The sequence below is a fragment of the Nomascus leucogenys genome, chromosome 10, assembly GCF_006542625.1.
Source record: "Nomascus leucogenys isolate Asia chromosome 10, Asia_NLE_v1, whole genome shotgun sequence".
Taxonomy (NCBI): Eukaryota; Metazoa; Chordata; class Mammalia; order Primates; family Hylobatidae; genus Nomascus; species Nomascus leucogenys.
Genome location: NC_044390.1, coordinates 40,396,629 through 40,409,931, shown reverse-complemented (window position 1 = coordinate 40,409,931; position 13,303 = coordinate 40,396,629). Strand labels below are relative to the sequence as shown.

Here is a 13,303-nt window from a genome sequence, read left to right as displayed (position 1 = left end):
CCCCGCCTCAGCCTCCCAAAGTTCTGGGATTACAGTGTATGTTTTTATTGATGCATAATGATTATACATATTTATGGGATATGTGTGATATTTTGATACATGCATACAATATGTAATAAATCAGGGTAATTAGGATATCCACCTCAAACATTTATCATTTCCTTGTGTTAGAAACATTTCAAATATTATCTTCTACCTATTTTGAAATATACAATAAATTATTGTTAACTATAGTTATCCTCCTATCAAACACTAGAACTTATTCTATCTAACCATATATATATTTTTTTGAGACAGAGTCTCGCTCTGTTGTCAGCCTGGAGTGCAGTGGCGTGATCTTGGCTCACGGCAATCTTTGCCTCCTGGGTTTAAGCAATTCTCCTGCTTCAGCCTCCTGAGTAGCTGGGACTACAGGCACGAGCCACCACACCCAGCTTATTTTTGTATTTTTGGTAGAGACAGGATTTCATCCTGTTGGCCAGGATGGTCTCGATCTCTTGACCTCATGATCCACCTGCCTCGGCCTCCCTAAGTGCTGGGATTACAAGCATAAGCCACTGCACTCGGCCCTATCTAACCATATTTTTATATCCATTAACCAACCTCTCTTCACCCCTAGCCCCTCACTTCCTAACCTCTGGTAACCATCATTCTACTCTGACCTCCATGAGATCAACCCTTTTAGCTCCCACTTATGCATAAGAACATGCCAAGTTTGTCTTCTTGTTCCTGGCTTATTTCCCTTAACATAATTAACCTCCACTTCCACCTATGTTGCTGCAAATGGTAGGATTTCATTCTGTTTATGGCTGAATAGTATTCCATTGTGTATAAATCCATTATGCATTGATGGAGACTTAGGTTGATTCCACATTTTGGCCGTTGTTAATAGTGCTGCAGTAAACATGGGTGTACAGATAGCTCTTAGATATACTGATTTCCTTCCTTTTGGATATGTACCCAGCAGTGAGATTCCTGGATTATGTGGTTGATCTATGCTTAGTTTCTTGAGGAAACTCTATAATTTTTTCTGTAGTGTACTAATTTACATTCCCACCAGCAGTGTACTAAAGTCTTCCCCTCTCTCTGCCCTCACCAAGATCTGTTATTGTTTGTCTTTTTGATAATGGTCATTTTATTTTTTTATTTTTATTTATTTTTTTGAGACAAAGTCTCGCTCTGTTGCCCAGGCTGGGGTGCAATGGCGTGATCTCAGCTCACTGCAACCTCTGCCTCCTGGATTCAACTGATTCTCCTGCCTCAGCCTCCTGAGTAGCTGGGATTACAGGTGCGTGCCACCATGCCAGGCTAATTTTTGTATTTTTAGTAGAGAGAGGTTTCACCATGTTGGCCAGGTGGCCACCATGTTGGCCAGGCTGGTCTCCAACTCCTGACCTCAGGTGATCCACCTGCCCCGGCCTCCCAAAGTGCTGGGATTACAGGCATGGGCCACCACACCCAGCATTATTTTTTGAGAGAGAGTTTCGCTCTTTCACCCTGGCTGGAGTGAAATGGTGCGATCTTGGCTCACTGCGACCTCTGCCCTCTGGGTTCAAGTGATTCTCCTGCGTCAGCCTCCTGAGTAGCTGGGATTATAGGGGCCTGCCACCACACCTGGATGATTTTTGTATTTTTAGTAGAGACGGAGTTTCACCATGTTGGTGAAATTTGCATGAGATTCAGAAGGTGGAAGTGAAGCAGTGCCACTATTCTTGGAAGGTTTTCATGGATGAGCAAATGGCTACATGTGGCATGTTCTTCTCATGGCCAATAGCAAAAGCCGAATCATAATATGAAAGCACATGTAAAGTCCTGTTGGGGACCAGCCTCAACACCACCCGTAGGGTACCTGAAGTCTGGTGGCGACAAAGGAATGAGAAGGGACAGGTTAAGAGTTCATAAGGGTGGGAGCCAAGGGGCCAGAGCAAATCAGAGGCTGCAAAGGCACCAAGCTCTGGTCTCCACACTATTTATTGAGTACAATCACTTAGATCTAAGAAGCAGATGTTCAGGGGTGAAACAGTGAAAGGGGGGCAATGGTGGTTTAGGTAAATTTTCTTTGTGCTGAAGCAGCATAAATTTAACTACTGATTTATTCTTTTACTTATCAGAGAGCAGCTGTGGGGAGTGGGCCTAACTAGAAGCCAGCATATCTGGCCACATTCCAATACTTCAAAGGAGTGTCTTTCTCCTTGAGCACAGTGTTTATAGATAAGAGAGCAGGTCACACTCTGGTCATGGGAACGTGATGGCAATTAGGAGGCTTTCCTCCTCGGAGGCCTCTTGTGGCTTTCCACAACTTATTGTCCCATATTTTTATGGCCAGTTTATGCAGGCACCCCACAAGCCCTTTTCCCAACAGTTCTACCAAAAATGACTTCCACTCACATTCTATTCGCTAAATCCAATAAATTGCATGTTAGAATGCATGTTAACATTATCTATTGGTTGTGTTTTGACAATTTTCTTTTTTTTTTTTTTTGAGACGGAGTCTCACTGTATTGCCCACGCTGGAGCGCAGTGGCGCGATCTCGGCTTACTGCAAGATCCATCTCCCAGGTTCACGCCATTCTTCTGCCTCAGCCCCCCGAGTAGCTGGGACTACAGGTGCCCACCACCACGCCCAGCTAATTTTTGTATTTTTTTTTTAGTAGAGACGGGGTTTCACCGTGTTAGCCAGGATGGTCTCGATCTCCTGACCTCGTGATCCGCCCGCCTCAGCCTCCCAAAGTGCTGGGATTACAGGCATGAGCCACCACGCCTGGCCAGTTTTGATAATTTTCATCCACATCAAATAAGAATAAATATAGCTTATTGGCTGGGCATAGTGGCTCACACCTGTAATCCCAGCACTTTGGGAAGCTGAGGCAGGTGGATCACCTGAGGTCAGGAGTTCAAGACCAGCCTGGTCAACACGTTGAAACACTATCTCTACCAAAAATACAAAAATTAGCTGGGCGTGGTTGCGCACACCTGTAGTCCCAGCAACTTGGGAGGCTGAGGCAGAAGAATTTTTAACCTGGGTGGCAGAGGTTGCAGTGAGCCAAGATTGCACCACTGGACTCCAGCCTGGGCATGTCCCCCCCCCCAAAAAAAAAAGAAGTAGGCCAAATGTGGACTAATGATGAGAATGTGTAATAAACCATGTTATGAATAACCTACTTTTGTCCAAAGAATTTATGAAATTTACATGAAATATTCCCATTAGAATAAAAGGAAACCGATAGCAGTTGTTGCACCTGTGGAGAGAAAGTGAGTGGCTACAGAACTGGATGTTAGGGAGACTTAATTTTCACATTTTTGGTAATTTTTGAATTTTTATAACGCGTGCTTTTATTAAACAAAAAATTTAGAAGGTTTTAAAAAATAAATGTAATGTCAAAATACATACGCCAGATACTCTTTAATCCCACTGTTGGGAATCTGCACAATAGAAACAAAAGAAGGTAAAATTAGAGTTCTAGGTGAACGTTAGAAACAACTTCAATGTCTGTAGTAGGTAATGGCCCAAAATACGGACTTACATTCCATTCTAGAAATATTCTGAACCTTACAAAGAATGGGTTACATCTTTATGTACTGACCCGGAAAAGTATTCCTGATTATTACGAGAAGGACAAGACGCCGTCAAATGTCTGTATGGGGGTAAAAGCTCCTCCAAACACATGCAAAAAACGCTTTCTGTGTACAGGTTGTTTGAGCATAAAGGAAGAAGAAATACACATACTGGTTATCTCAGAGATTTGAGGGAAGGGAGAAAATTGTTTTCATTTTATTTATGCTATATTTCACTGGTTTCAGTGGAACATGTAATTTTAGAAAATTTATCCTCAATAAAAAAATTTATTCTCAATAATGGTTAATACAATAACTCAGAAACAGCATTAAAATGAGACCAAAATTTACACTTTAGTTTTCCATTTTCTCACTTAAAAACATTTGATTTTCAAGGATTACTTAAATAAATCAATACTAATGAAATTGGTGGCTTACCAACTTTTTTCTTAAATAAAACAAAGACAATGTATATTTCCATCAATAAATTTCATGATGCTAGACTAGGATGGGGAGGGAGGAGAGGAAACCTGACTGGCTTCTCACCAGTATGAAGAGTCTGATGTAAGTTAAGTTGCAATCTATGATTAAACGCCTTCCCGCATTGATAAGGTTTCTTTCCAGAATGAATTCTCTGATGGTGTGAGAAGCTTGAATGATAGCTAAAGGCCTTCCCACATTCCTTACATTCATAGGGTTTCTCACCAGTATGAATTCTTTGATGTTGAATAAGGTGTGAATGAAGTCTAAAGGCCTTACCACATATCACGCATTCATGTTTCTCACCAGTATGAATTCTCTGATGTCTTTTGAGGTGTGAACACTGTCTAAAAGTCTTCCCACATTCCTTACACTCATAGGGTTTCTCACCAGTATGAATCCTCTGATGTAGGGTTAGTTGTAAGCCATCACAAAAAGCCTTCCCACATTCATGACATTCATAAGGTTTCTTTCCAGAATGAATTTTCTGATGGTGCGAGAAGCTTGAGTGATAGCTAAAGGCCTTCCCACATTCCCGACATTCATAGGGTTTCTCACCAGTATGAATTCTCTGATGTATAGTGAGATGTGAGCGATGCCTAAGAGTCTTTCCACATTCTTTGCATTCATAAGGTTTCTCACCAGTATGGAGTCGCAGATGTTCAGTAAGTTGAAAGCCACGAATAAAAGCCTTCCCACATTGCTTACATTCATAGGGTTTTTCACCAGTATGAAGTCTCTGATGTTGAGTAAGCTGTGATCGCTGTCTAAAGGCCTTCCCACATTCTTTACATTCATAAGGTTTCTCACCAGTGTGAATTCTTTGATGTAGAGTAAGTTCTGAGCCATAATTAAAGGCTTTCCCACATTCGTTACATTCATAGCGTTTTTCACCATTATGAATTCTTAGATGTTTAAGTTGTGAGCAATGAACAAAGGCCTTCCAACATTCTTTACACTCATTGCATTTGTCACCATTTTCAATTGTCTGTTGTTTAAAAAGGCATGGTGTATTAACAATTTCTGTGCATTCTTGACATTCAGAAAGTTCTTTAGAATGAGTTCTTTTGTGGTGACTAAAAAATAAATGGTAACTGAAGATTTTTCTACACTTTTTACATTCAGAGATTTTCTCTCTATCATAAAATTCTTGAGTGAGTAAAGTATGTTGGCTAAAAATGGGCATGTTTTCATGGTTAATCATAAGTTGTCTAAAATAACCCTCCTCTTGTCCCTGATGTTGCTCAAAATGACAGTTGCCTTCCCAGATATCTCTGAAAATTGATCTCTCAGGACTATGGCTTTTAAATTCTTCCATGTTAACCCACTGGGATAATTCTGTTTCATAAATATCCCTTTTTGGAGATAACTTCTGGGGCTCATCTCTGGATGCCAAGTCTGAAAGATAAGAAATATATTTTAACTCCTGATTTTGTACTATAAGAGAAATAAAATATCTATGGTAGCAATGAGAGATAACTGCAAATAATTCATATAAGAAATAAAAGGCTTGGAGAACTCTTAAATGGGTAAAGCAGCACAGGGAAATGACAGCACTCAAATGAAGTAGTTAACTGGGGAAATAAGCCAATTCAATGGTGCTGAAATTTTGATCCGCCTCTGAATTACCTTGAGAGTTTGTTGCAATTATAGATGTTCAGGAAACATTCTAAATCAACTCAATCAGAATCTAAGAGAGTTGGTCTTCGAATGAGGTCAACTGAGTCAGAGTCCATATGTTTAACACTATCAGGCCAGAGGTTTATGCGGCAGATTGTCAGCTGTTGCCAAATAACTATTTTTTTCCCTTTTTAAAAAATAACAATTAAACCCATGGCTTTTTATTTGAGAATAAAGCTGACAATATAAACTCTGCATTTCCCAAGCTCCTTTACAGCTGAGAATGCCATGCAACTGGGTTCTGCCTAAAGAAATACAGAAACATTATGTAATACCATCTGAGTTCTTTCCTTAAGAGCCAGGTGGCCCATGCCCTATATTGCTTGTTTTCCCTCTTCCTCAACAAAGCTGATGGCAATATTGATTTGCTGTCATGTCTATCAAATAATGGCTTTGCAGAGTAGATACCTTTCCAGCTTGGATTTTAATGCAAGAGAAAATTAAATTTATATGCCTGGGTTATAGACATTGTATCAAAAAAGAAAATTAATTTAAACATCTAGATGGTTTCAATAGCTATTGTTCTGGGTCTCTGTCACAAGCAGCTTAACCTGCATGCATACAAATACAGCTTCCCATGGAAATTTTAAAACTTCAGCTCCTTGGCATGAGAATATAGGGCTTCTGCTAACCAATATAATCTCATTTTGAGCCCAATTCCCTTTTATTCATTAAGCTGTAACCAAATTAATATGTCAACAACTAGGACATGCCAAAGCCTTTTCCTATGTTAGAGCTTCATAGCTTCTTCCATGTGCTAAGAATCTTTTTGCCTAGATTTTTTGTATAGTGGGCTTCATTTCTTCTAAGTCTCAGAGTAAAAGTCACTTCCTCAGAATTGTATTCCCGATAATATTATCTAATGAAGTCCTTCCTGAAGTACTACTGGATTACATATTCATTTTATTATTCATCTTTTTAATATTTGGCCAGACATGGTGGTTCATACCTGTAATCCCACAACTTTGGGAGACCTAGGCGGGTAGATCACTTGAGGTCAGGCACTGGAGACCAGCCTGGCCAACACGGTGAAACCTGTCTCTACTAAAAATACAAAAATTAGCTAGGCGTGGTGGTGGATGCCTGTAATCCCAGCTACTCAGGAGGCTGAGACAGGAGAATTGCTTGAACCAGGAGGTGGAGGCTGCAGTGAGCAAAGATCACGCCACTGCACTCCAACCTGGGCGACAGAGTGAGACTCTGTCTCAAAAAAAAAAAAAAAAAAAAAAAAAAAAAAAAATAAAATATAATATATATATATATATATATATGTATGTTTTTTTACCCATAAAGCTACTCAAGGATAGAGAAATCACTATAAAACCAACCTTTACAATATAATAAGTATTCAATAATCAGTTGCTGAATAAATGAATTAAATTATTAAGGAAAAAGAATTAACATGAAGAGAAACAATACAAAGATAACAGTTGACAATCATAATCATTTAATGAATTAAGATGAAGAGAAACAATACAAACAGTTGACAATCATAATCATTTAATGCCGTTAAATTTGTAATAACTACTGAACATCTCTCCATGCTTCTATTCACTCCTACATCTACTGCACTGATTTTATATATAAACACATACATAAATAAACCATGTACTTGCTTATCTATAATAAGCCACTCCAAGTGAGTGGCTTAAAACAGTAAGTCATTTATTATTATTATTACTATTGCTATTGTAATTATTAGTGAAGACCAAATCATGCTCTGTCACCCAGGCGAGAGTGAGCGCAGTGGTGCAATCACAGCTCACTGCAGGCCCAACCTCCTGAGCTCAAGAAATCCTCCTACCTCACTCAGCTTTTGGAGAAGCTGAGACTATAGAGGTGTGCCACTCTGCCCTGCTAATTTTTAAATCATTTTTTTGTAGAGAAAAGATCTCACTTTTTTGCCCAAAAAAAGGCTTGCCAAAAACACGAAACAAAGCCTTAAACCCCAAACCTTTAATATTATAAAAATAACAAGGCTCAAGTCATAAACATTGGATTTCCAGAATTTAAAAAGATAATTTTTGAAAAGGAATTACATTTAGAAAAGATTTTTTTTGAATTGACCGTCTTCTAAAACAAATTAAAAAAGCAAAACAAGCAATAACAAAAAACAGTTGCTAATCATCAATCCAGAGAAATGGATGGATTCCAGCGTTTTATTCACAAACAAGCTTCATCCAAACGGCAGAACAACAGGGGTCTGGCCTTCTGCATGGCTCAGGCCTGAGTTTCTGAACTGGAGGGTATATGGTGAGGTTGGGATTAAGGGTTTTCCTGCCTCATTTAATCAGGGCCTAGTCACAGTTGCACCAGCAGTTGTTTTCATATCCAATTCTGTTGGCCTTATAGTCTGGGAAAATTCTCCCAACTCTAACAATGAACTGATTTGGAACTTGAGACTCTGAGGTGCTGATATTGACACCAGAAAATCTGGACACTGCTCCAGGGTTCTTTCATAAAGTCCGAGAGGTCATACTATTTTCATAGCAACATCAGGGCGTGATTTGCCTTTTTCACTCTCATTTTCTCACAAGTATACAAGGAGGTTTTCAGAGGCTGCATAATGTGTGATATCACAACAGATTGAACGCAGGAGCATATAGGAGAACCCAGCTGTCTTCTATTAAACCACATATGAAAGAGATTTGCAAAAATGTAAAGCAATACTGCTCTTTCACCAAATATTTTTGTTTTGGAAAATGTGGTTGTTTTTCATAGAATCTTATTTATGATAATGGCTTTATTGTATTTTTAAAAGAATTAAAATAGTTTTACTTTACTTATAATACACTAAATAAAAGAGATCATGTATAAGCTCTTTAGAGTCCTCATAATTTTTAAGAGCTTATGTGAAGTTTAAAGTTTGTCTAAAGAGGTTCAGAGACCACAAATTTTGAGAATTATGAGTCTATGGGATAGTGAAGGAAGATAAACACAAAATAACAATTAATATTTATTGAGTGCTTCCTCTTTGACAGGCACTGTGCTAAAAGCCTTACATGGATTGCCTCCTTTAATTCTCATAACCACCCCTCAGAGTAAGTACCAGTGTTTCTTCTTTTATTTTTAAGAGACAGGGTCTCATTTTTTCACCCAGGCTGAAGTGCAGTGGCACAATAATAGCTCAGTATAATCTTGAATCCTGGGCTCAAGTGATCCCCCTGCCTGGGCCTCCCAAAATGCTGGGACTACAGGCGTGTGTCACCACGCCTGGCTTTAGTGTTCCTTCTTCTGCAATAGATGAGGAAACTGGAGCTTGGAGAGGATGTTACTTTCTCAAGGTCATAGAGCCGGAGAGTGGCAGAGGATGGAACTGAACCTGGGAGTGCGGCTGTAGCTCCCTTATTCTTAACCACTTGGTGGCGGTCCTTCTAAAAGCCTGTCCCCCTCAACTCCCAAACCACTGTACTAATGTGATGTAATGGAAGATTGTGATCTGGGAGGCAACGGGAGAGGATATTGTATTACAGACACTCAGAAGATCTTTCCCTCTCAGAGTCAGGGTTGGACTGGAACAATTGCTGGCCTCTCATGGTGTATGGACACCACATGGGCAACTAGATCCTAAAATACAGTGACCCACACTGGTGTCCCTCCTCTTTTAAGTTGCTTTGGGAACAAAAAGGCCATGATTATTAAAATGTCATAGTTTTGCAGGAAATGAAAGCCAAGACCCATTAACAGGGGTACAGCTAATGGGCATGGTGTATGAAAGAGGCAAGGGCCGCTTGGCATTGTTTTTCACTCTTAGATAAAGCTGGAAAGGACCTCAGAACAATGGCATGTTTTAGCCTAAAGAGAAAAAAACAGTGTGTTTCTAATCTGAGGGAAAAATGATGGTGTGTTAAAAGAATATGAATTAGTGGATGCTAAAGAGGTCTGTTATTACTCACAAGGACTAATATTTACACAGAATTGAATTTGACTAGGCCGGCAGAAAAACTTGCAAATATTCCTTTCTGTCCAATGCAGGGATCAGGCATTATTGCCCCAAGGCAGATTAGCCTTAATTGGTCCTACATTTGCAAATATTAGCATAATGCCTTTCCATTTCTTCTACTACCTTAATGAATTGCTTTACATTGGCTCTCCTATTGCCTTATCTTTCTTGCCAATAGCACTTGATGGCCCAATGAAAGGCACTTGACTTCTCTAAAGATATGCAAACTTCATTAGCCTTGGTTCTTTAAAGGTGTTAGGCTACGTTTTCGGGTCAAAAGTCTGGGATAGTGTCAAGGGGTAGGGTGGACTGTCACAGTGAGAGACACCATGGGTTTGCTGCTTGGCTTCCTTAGTTAACACACTGTGTTTTGCCATGTGAAGGGAGAACTGACAAGGTATTTGGGAACTGAAAAATTGTAGTTACATCTGAGTTCACAAAACTCTGAGCTGGAGTTGGACATGACATTACTGGCTTCTCCTGGTAGACGACCTGTGCTCCTCAGGGTCTCCCAAAGGCATGACTAACCACTCTCCTCGGTGTTATCCCGATTCTCCAGTGAGCCACGACCTCATATTATTGACACTAAGAGCAATGTTCTCAGGCCAGGACAGCACTCTGGAGCTTCACAGACCAGTAAAGTCACATTCCTTCCCTCACGGAGTTTAAAGTCCCACAGGGAAGGATAGATGGGTGAGCAAAAGGCAAACACCAAATGGTAAATGCACACTTGGGAGCTTCCTCTTCTTTGAGATAAGAAGGAAGGCTGAAGAAACAGAAATGTTGAGAAGCCGGTGTGGGGAAGTACAGCAGGTAGAGGTGGGAGAGAGTGACGGAATCTCTACTCCATTTGAACAGGAGATGGGAGTTTGGGCTGTAAGTGAAGGAGGTGGGGGGAAATTGCGCTGCAGCAAAGTGAGAGAGAGGTGAAATGAAATAATTGCAGTGGGCGTTGGAAATTTAAATCAGATTTAAAAATACTCCTGCCCCCTGGCTTAGGAAAAAAATGAACATAGGTAAGCCTTATCTAAATAACCATCTTCCTTCCATTTCATTTGTTCCAGTTTATGTTTGGAGAATTTGTATTTGATCAGATAGTTAATAAACAGATGAAATATGAGTACAAAGAGAAAGAGTTGCCATTCCTATAAAATCTAAGATGAAAGCTTTGGAAAGGCTGGATAAAACTGAGTTACCAAAAAAGCATCATTGAATAAAAGGTGAGAGAAACAACTATAAGAGAAAAAAAATGATACAAATCGGTGGAGGGAATTTTGTTTCACAAGTGACTTAATGTTCTCACCATATAATAAGCAAACGCTGGGCATTGTATATGATGTACAATGGTTTGATTTGTGCAACAGAGACTAGCAGCAACTTGGTGGATCTGCATTCAGGAAAGAGACCCTGGCCCTGCATCACATGATTGGTGAATAAATGCATAGTTAGATGTATGTTCTAGGTTAAAGTGCTTAGTGAGCTCTGCATGTATCATTTTAATGATTCTCTGTTTTACTGACTTTTTTGATTTTTCAACCAATTCCCTGTCAGGTATGGTTGGATAAGAGGTATAAAGGGAGAGTCAAAAGGCTTGGGGTTTTGTTTTTTTCCCCCTTCACTTGAAGTGAGCAGGAGTGTGATTATTTTATCTGATCACTAGATGCCACTATTGCTTCATGGAAATATTTTCCAGATGCTTTGGCTCTAGCAATTTACTCTGGACATTTTACTCTTAACTGAGTGCTTGTGTGAGGAAGGGCAGAATGGGTCCCGTTGTTACCTCCTTCACCTGTGCTCAAATTTAGTAAAGTTTAAAAAGTATATAGACGTGGCATTTGAATAAGGGGCACCCAGGTACAAAGTTCCCAGCCAAGGGTCATTATCTCTTGAAGAATGACTTCGAAAACGGCTTCCTTTTATTTTATTTTTATTTTTATTTTTTGAGACGGAGTCTTGCTTTGTAACCCAGGCTGGAGTGCAGTGGCGTGATCTTGGCTCACTGCAACCTCCGCCTCCTGGGTTCAAGCAATTATCCTGCCTCAGCCTCCCAAGTAGCTGGGATTACAGGCGAGCACCACCCTGCCCAGCTAATTTTTGGATTTTTAGTAGAGACAGGGTTTCACTTATGTTGGCCAGGCTGGTCTCGAACTCCTGACCTCAAGTGATCCGCCTGCCTCGGCCTCCCAAAGTGCTGGGATCACAGGCGTGAGCCACCTCGCCTGGCCCAGCTTCCTTTTAAAACAAGTAGAGTGATTTATTGTAAGTAAGGGAAAATAAATGTTCTGTCTGATTTAGGGCATACACACTACCTTGTGTCCAGTGCAGGTCACTCTGTCATAACAAGCCCCACCAGGTGGCTATCTCTGGCTGCACAAAGGGTAAAGCTGCCACTGAAGCCCAGCACTCCTCCCCAATGTGAGCCCCTACTCTATATGCTGAGGAATTCCTCAGGTCAGTAAAGTCACCTTCTGAGGAATTCCTCAGCATATAGAGTAGGGGCTCACATTGAGGAGGGAGGAGGGCCAGCCCTACAGTGTCCTGAGCTGGCCATGGAGATCCCCTCTATAGACCCTGACATCTGTTTCAGGGACCTCAGAGCTGAAAGAGCTCTTGGAGGTCACCTGCTTCAGTCTCCCACTTACTGCAAGCAATCCTTTGGTAACATCCTTGGTACAGGAGCGCTCACCTGCTGGAACACTCCCTGTACTAAGATCCCTACTTGGTTGAGCGTTTCATTTCCTTGTGGGGCAGCACACTGCTAGAAAGCACATTCTATATTAAGCCAAAATCTGCCTCCCTTCAACTTCCCTTAATCATTTCTCATGATTTCCAGACTCCTCATCAATTCAGGAGATAAGAAGGGAGGAGGAAGGATTGATTCGGGATAATTCAGTCCTTATTTATTGAACAGCTTTAGGGCCAAGGCCCTGTGCTAAGCAATCCAGAGCATCTCCTGGAGACAGTTGGGATTATCAGTGTTCTTACTGTGTCTTTCCTGGAATGAGACATAACATTCCAGGTGAGGTCCAATTCATGCAAGGTATAGGGACAATTACTGCACTCGATCTGGAAGGTTTCATTGAATAAGATTATATTAACTTTTTATATACTATAACAATACTGGTTCATTTGCGGTTGAGGTATATTTAAATTCCCGTCTTTTTTTTTTTCCTCAGGATCCGTGTCAAGCAAGTTTTTTTTTTTTTTCCATTGTGTACTGCTTATTTTTATTTATTTTTTGGAGACAGGGTCTCACTTTGTCATCCAGGCTGGAGTGCAGTGGTGCCATCCTGGCTCACTGCAATCTCTGCCTCCCAGGGTCAAGCGATCCTCCAGCCTCAGCCCACCAAGTAGCTGGGACCACAGGCATGTGCCACCACACCCAGCTCATTTAAAAACATTTTTATAGAGCCGCAGTTTCTCCATGTTGCCCAGGCTGGTCTGGAACTCCCGAGCTCAAGCAATCTGCCTGCCTCAGCCTCCCAAAGTGCTAAGATTACAGGTGTGAGCCACTATGCCTAGCTGTATACTGCTTGTTTTAAAATTAAAATTTAATTTAATTAATTTTTTTTTTTTTTTTTTTTTTTTGAGATAGAGTCTCACTCTTGTCTCCCAGGCTGGAGTGCAATGGTGTGATCTCAGCCC

General features: G+C 40.6%; 1 protein-coding gene across 1 annotated transcript; it reads right to left on the bottom strand.

Moving 5' to 3' along the window:
• Positions 1–3,823: 3,823 nt before the first annotated feature.
• ZNF461 (zinc finger protein 461) lies at positions 3,824–5,446 on the bottom strand. Its single transcript, XM_030821841.1, has one exon. It carries the CDS (start codon positions 5,351–5,353, stop codon positions 4,046–4,048), a length of 1,308 nt encoding a protein of 435 aa, XP_030677701.1. The 5' UTR covers positions 5,354–5,446; the 3' UTR covers positions 3,824–4,045.
• Positions 5,447–13,303: the final 7,857 nt, after the last annotated feature.